This window comes from Solanum lycopersicum, chromosome 2 (assembly GCF_036512215.1).
Source record: "Solanum lycopersicum chromosome 2, SLM_r2.1".
Lineage (NCBI taxonomy): Eukaryota > Viridiplantae > Streptophyta > Magnoliopsida > Solanales > Solanaceae > Solanum > Solanum lycopersicum.
This window is the reverse complement of record NC_090801.1, coordinates 58,878,366-58,885,555: the sequence shown is the minus strand read 5'-3', so window position 1 is coordinate 58,885,555 and position 7,190 is coordinate 58,878,366. Positions and strand designations below refer to the sequence as shown.

General features: G+C 29.3%; 1 protein-coding gene across 1 annotated transcript; it reads left to right on the top strand.

The window, feature by feature from the left end:
- Nucleotides 1-372: 372 nt before the first annotated feature.
- Nucleotides 373-1,316, top strand: LOC101259210 (ethylene-responsive transcription factor 12). The gene has a single exon (XM_004232863.5). It carries the CDS (start codon nt 623-625, stop codon nt 1,085-1,087), a length of 465 nt encoding a protein of 154 aa, XP_004232911.1. The 5' UTR covers nt 373-622; the 3' UTR covers nt 1,088-1,316.
- The last annotated feature ends 5,874 nt before the right edge of the window (nt 1,317-7,190 follow it).

The following is a 7,190-nucleotide window of genomic DNA, read 5'->3' as shown; positions in this document are numbered from 1 at the left end:
AAGTTTTGCTAAGTAAAATTAATTTTTATTCGCCCCTAAATTTGTAACTTACTACAACAATTAATGCTAATGATTTAACATATGTATTAGTATGAGTAAAGACCCTACTATCCTTCAAAATTCTTTTTATAGCTTTTTAGTATAATAGTGCAGAATATTTTTATAAATAAATATTTTTTGTATTATACATGTTATTTTTAATAGATCAAATCAAACGCATAAGAAAAAAATCTCTCTTTATATATAATTAATATAGACATTATTACTATATTTTATTTAACATTATTTTTATGTAACTTACTAACCGATTCTCCAAAAATAAGTATTAAAATACAGTACCATGAAATGATAAAAGTATTCGTTCATTTTTTAAGAGCCTGTTTATAATTTCGGAACATTTTCCTTCCGACCAAACACATGTTCACCTAAATATTTTGCCTATTTTAGGAGAGAGGTCGTGCCGTCCAACCGACGATTACGGGTGTCTGCGTGGGTCCCTTTTTTATTTTTACTACTGCTGCCCAAATATACTCTTTTTTAGCTCCCAAAACCCCACACAAACACAACACTCATACACTTTCTCTCTCTAAATCCCCCCCTCTCTCTCTCCTCCCCCATTTCCATGGCTTCCACTCGTGAGGGTCACTACAGAGGAGTGAGAAAGCGTCCCTGGGGCCGTTACGCCGCAGAGATTCGCGACCCGTGGAAGAAAACACGTGTCTGGTTAGGCACTTTCGACACTCCAGAAGAAGCGGCACTCGCTTACGACGGCGCCGCCCGTTCACTCCGCGGCGCTAAAGCAAAAACAAACTTCCCCCCTCCTCCGCCGCCGCCGCCGCAGCCTTCTTCCGCTCCTCTTACACTCGATCTCAACCTTCCATCTGATCACCGGTGGACTTCCCCCTCCGGACGTAGGCTCATGATTGGAGAGTTTCTACAAGTAGGTCCGCCGCCGGAACTTAACTTGCCGGTCACCGTCGCTGCGCCGGCGAAGGAAAACGATGTTGGAGCTGCAGCTATGTATTTTGGGATTGTGAGACGTGGGTTGCCTATTGACTTGAACGAACCGCCGCCGTTGTGGATGTGAGGAGGCGGCGGCGGATAATTAATGACTTAGTAAAATTACGTTTTTTGTTTTTTTTTTTTCATTTTTGTCATTCTCTCTATTTTCAAGCTTTTGGGAGAAAGGTAATTTCTATGAAGAAAAGTAGAAAAAAAAGAAGAAAATATATTAATGTTATTATTAGGAGGAAGCACATCATTATGTAAATACCCTTTTTATTTAAATATTAATCCAAATTCTCCATATTTTTGTACCACGCTCATCATAAAACTGAAGTACTTTGTCTGTACTTTTTAGTCTAATTTTTTTTTAAAAAAAACATTTTATACAGTAAATTAATGTATACGTCCAAAACGTACATTTGCGCAACAATTGTGTTCCTATATATATATTATTCAAATTTTTTTTGTGTGAATATAAATCGAGATGAATTTTCATAAATTATTAAATTTTGTAAATTATTTACTAACATTCACGATCCATTCTAGATTCGCACCTGTGCGATATGATTGCACGTGTGAAAATATACGTACATGTTTGACATATTAAATTAACTTTATTTGTTTGTTGTTCAATTGAGATGTGGTAGATTTTTGAGACATGATATTTAATTTCACCTTTTCAGGTGGCGCATGAAAGAGCATTACAATTAATTAGGCCAGTTATGTATAGAAAAAGGGTAAACGCAGAAAGTGACTTATTATTATTATTATTATAATAATAACTAACTTAGGTTGAAAAATCTTACATAGTATCAAAGGATTGTCCCTAAATAGTACAAATTTACTCAGCAAAAATAATTATTTTTGACCTAAATCTACTTTCAATATTAACTATAGCAGGCTGATAAGCATACATGCTTAGATTTTTTCTCTACTTCCCATTAATGTATAAGTTATAATTTTATTCATCTAATTACATTTACTTTCGAATGGGATCCATTTTGATTGTGATGAGTACGTTTTGGTAAGAGATTAACTTAATTAGTTTATTAATTATCCAAGACATGAAGTGCTAAATAGATTTTAATATGGTGGATGATTGACAGAAATTGGTTTTAATGGATAAAAAGTGGATGGGGTACAAAATCCAATCAACAAAAGGCAAACTTTTAAGTATATTTTGGTGAAAATCAGTGTAACTACTATTAGAGCTCGAACTTTATTTTTGGCCCAAAAAAAAAAAAAACTTTCGGTGCCACTTTTGAATTTTTTAAGAAATAAACTAAATTTATGAATTTATTTGATAATAAGTTCAATTCAATGGACACCAGCAACTAATTCTTCGATACCACTTTACATTTTTGTAAAAATTCAACGCTTTAGTCTTAGAAGATTGATGAATTCTTTTATTCGCAGAGCCATATGAAAGTAAGGGGATCCATTCAAACTTTTTAAAGTGTTTAATTTTTTAATATTTTAACCTTCTTAATATAAATTTCGGCTTTGCCATTATTTCTTAACATATTAGAACTAAGAAGTTGAAACTCAAAACTTCGTTTTGTATCCAACGTCCATGTTGATTTTGTAATGGAAAAATTAAAACTTACAATTATTCTAATCGACTTCAATTAATAATAAATTTCACTGTACGACAGAATGAAACTGCGAAGAAAGAATACTAACTTATTTATAACAAAATATAACTAAATAGTATGTACACCATTTAATATATATTTGTCTCGTATTTCTTGCTAAGGGGTCCATTATATTGAGAGAACGTACCAGGAAAAAATAGTAAGGTTATAAAATAAGTCATAAAATAGATTATAGTATAGAGGAATCTGATTTTTTGTTTTCGAGGGGAGGGGGGACCAACAAATTAATCCCCAGAAATTGGGGTTATTAATGGATGAGGTCTTTTTTTTGGCTTTATGAAATGGGGTGTACGTGGGGCTATTATATAATATGAAAATAAAGAAAAGCTTAAGACAGACATATAAAAATAGTGTAGTGAATTGTCTTATTAAAGCTTGATTTATTTTAACAATATTTAATTTTTTTTAAAGTATCTGTTGGTATTGGTGGGTCCAGTCTTTTGAAGTTCACTTCGACAAATTATCCATGTATAAAAATAAAATTTATACTAATTTACCTAAAAGGATGGATAAGTTCTTTAACCAAATGGAGTAATGAATAAGCACAAACATTATAATATAAAAAAAACCTGTAATGTTTGTCAATAAAATATCCAAAAAAAAGCAGAAATCTTTTAATACCAAGAAAATATTGCCGGTAGCATGCATGCAGCTGATAAATGGCAATAATTAAATGATTATACTAACTGTTTTAGTGTGATAATTAAAGTTAATGACAATGACAGTTTAGGTGTATAATATTATAAGGTATAATTAATGGGGCGGCTTGTCATCATAGTTTAGTCAAACATTTTACTGTTCCATATTTAAAATTATTTAACTTTTCTAAATTAATGCTACAAAATTGTGACAATCATTGTATGTTGAATTGGTCAAAAATAATAAAAAAATCTCCATTTCAAGTAAAAATTAAAGCTCGCAGCAATACTAGACCAAGTCATAGATTATATAGAAAATTAGGAAACTTTACAAAAATGAAATAATTTTCGTGTTATCACCAAAAGCTTACATTTTTTTTAAACAACCAACGTGGTGGGCTCTACATAAATAAATAAGAAACAGGAATAGAAAGAACATTACGTAATATTTCATGCAGAGAACCAATTGAAAGTAGGGTGGACATATAAATAAATTTTCAAGTTATATTTGAAACTTCTTTTGACTGAATGAAGTAAATAAAAAAATAAAATAGAATTATGACCGAAATTTGATTGTTTGGTATGTTTTGAAAATTTAAATTTATATATTCGAATATATGTATTTTGGCAGTTACACAATAAAACTGAGAAAATAACACGTATGGGAAGTGAGAAAAAGCAAAACCAGATGACGCATTGAACAGTGAATTTCCAGCAGTAGTACTGCAGACAGACTAAACAAAATTTCAGAAAACAAAAAGTACAACACGCAAGTTTCTACTTTTTTTTTAATAATTTAAGAAATATTATAGGAAAAATGGATATAGGTACCTAATAAAGCGTCTGGAGCAGTATAGCAGGCAGATTTGTTGTCAATCTATTTACTATTTTAATTGTAATTTGATAAGTTTAAATTTATATTATAATTACTTTTTTTATAAAAATAAAAAATTTTATATTCATAAAATTCAAAAGAATATTTACGACTCTATCGAGTTATATTTTCCGCTCGTTAATTAGGTGCATGAGCAAAATGAATATAAACGTTACTGTGAAGGCGTCTGGTGGGACCCACGCGCCTCTTTAATCATTATTTCCGTCTTCACGGCGCCGTTTACTTCTTTTTAACCCTATTTTTTTTTCTTTTCTTGTTGTCCGGTGTGATTTTCGGTTCTTTTTTATTTTCGATAATACTAAATTATAAATTTAGACTCAGTCGTGTGGCCACCAAATTCAAAAGGCACTATTGTGATTTATGGACCCAATTTGATAAGGAGGTCCAACTCAAGAAATCATTTGATGATTAAGAAAAAACATTTTCTAATTAAACATACTTCACTGCTATATATATAATTACTATATAAATGGTTATGTATCTTATAAATATATTAACAAATATATACTTAATTATATGTACTTTAACTATTAGATACACCAAAAACAAAAAGAAAGATGAGCGAAACGAAAGAAAGCTGGTGAACGAAATGGATGATGGAGGCAAGCAAACTTCGTAATGTATTCTAGATACATGTGAATTATGCTAGATACACTAAAATAAAGAGAAAAATAAGCGAGATTCGTTACATAGCCCCGGATACATGCATAATCACACTGGATACATACAAGATACATGTATATGTTTGTATAGGTTGTTATGCTCGTGTATCTCGGATACTAGATACATAAAAAAGTAGCGATCGTGATGGATAGAGACAAACATGTATCTCAAATATATGAGAATCTACTTGTATACTATTTAACTAGAACATATTACGCCTAATTTTGACTCATGTGTCCTAATATACATAAATCTGGACGTATTTGAATGCACCAAAATCGAGTAAGATATGTAATATTATAAATAAGAGTATATCTAAGTAATTAGCTCATATCACTAGTGATATTTACGAAAATTTTAAATATAATTGTCTTTATTATATTTTGTAAATAAGAGAAAAAATATTTAATTTGAAATTATGATAACATAATCAACAAGTAAAGTTGTTAGTTGTTTTTTGAAATTCAATTTCATATTTGATTAAATCTTCTTAATTAAGTGAAACACTATTCGTGAAAAAAGTAAATAATTTTTATGAGTCAAAGGGTCCTTAAAATTTAACTGAAGGTGTATTTAGGGTGAAAATACGCAAATATTTACCTGATTAGGATATAAATTAAATATTATTTTCTACTTTTATTCTAATTAATTATTATTAAATTAATTTTTATAATAATTAAATATTATAACTGATTTTGGATACTAACTAATCCCCTTTTTCATCATTTCTAATACAAAATTCAATATGCACTCTTAAATTCACTAAAAAAAAAATTCTGTTGCAAATAAACATTTGAATCTAAAATCTTCACAAAAATGACTAAAAAGTTTTCTATTGGATTATATCAATTGAGTCTTCATTTATGATATTATCCTGAATTATTTTAATTGAATCTTCAAAATTAAAATTCATAGAATCTACTAATTCACTTTTAAATTTGGTGCAGATGACAAGTAGAGTATACTCCAACGATGGAGTATTGATTTTTCAATATAGTAAATAGATTTTTTAAGTAATAATTATGCAAATTACATAGTGTAATAGATAAAATTATATTTTATTTCTACTCTTGCTTCAATTACAAAAGTTCTTATTGTTTATACCTTTCGACGTAATTGTGTGGACGGATACATTAATTTAGATGCTTTTGTTATCAAATTGAATCTCCTTATTTTTTCAAAAAATTACAGAAACTTGATTTAAAATTTTTTACCACGAAATACACTATTTAGCTAAGCAATATTTTTATAATTTATTTTGATAGGTGTGAATAATCATATATTCACATTTATTTTAATCTTTTAGTACATAGAATTGTATATTTTGTTTTCCTTTTCTATTTTTTCAACCAGACATGCCCCACCTATCCTCAAAAAGTGAAGAGAAGTAAATATCGTTATTTTTATTGCTATTTGTGCTTCATACTTTTTTTAAAAAAAATGTTTATTCAAGTCAATAAAATAAGGAGATTCAAAAAACAGTTTTAAAATTTTTTAGTTAAGGCAATAACATATATAGAAGGCAGTTAATTATGTTCCTTCAAGTGCTTGTCAAATCAATCTTATCCCAGCATATAGGTAAATCAAATTTTTTAAGAGAGTTAAATAGTGAAATCTTCAAATCATGATATAATTTTTGTTATAAAATGTGATATCTCCAAAATTTATATTCAAAGTAATAAATTTTTACATTTGTCAATCAACTAATTAAGGCTATATATGTACTTTTATAAGTTGTGCAATGAAAACTTTGCAGCTTGTCGAGACCAATTGATAGGACATTACTTTGTCATTGTTCGAGTAGTGATGGAATAATAGTAAGAATAAATTGAATTGGAAAATTAAATAAAGAGGGATATACCAAGTAGTACTACTAAAATATAGCGCAACACTAATAATCTGGTATTGATATAAATAATCATGAAATATATAAAAAATTCATCAAATAATAGTGAATATGTTATAAATTAAATACAATCTAAATAAAATTTATTTTCAAGAATCTTTACCCATAAAAATCTTCTAAAGTTTTAGAACTTCAAAAATAATATCATTAATTAATATAGAGTGTTAATTAATATCATTGATTAGCATAATGTGACCATCACCATCACAACCACCACCATTTGAGTATCTACCACCTCCTCCGCCAACCCTTTCACTTCGGATACAATTCCTAGCAAAGTGACCCGACTCGCTACATTGAAAACAACCGCTTCCTCCAACGTATCCACTTTTGTAGCCACTGTATCCACCACTGTATCTACGACTATTACCTTGACCACTACCATAGCCATTATAACCACTATCTCGACCACCTCTACCACACGGTCA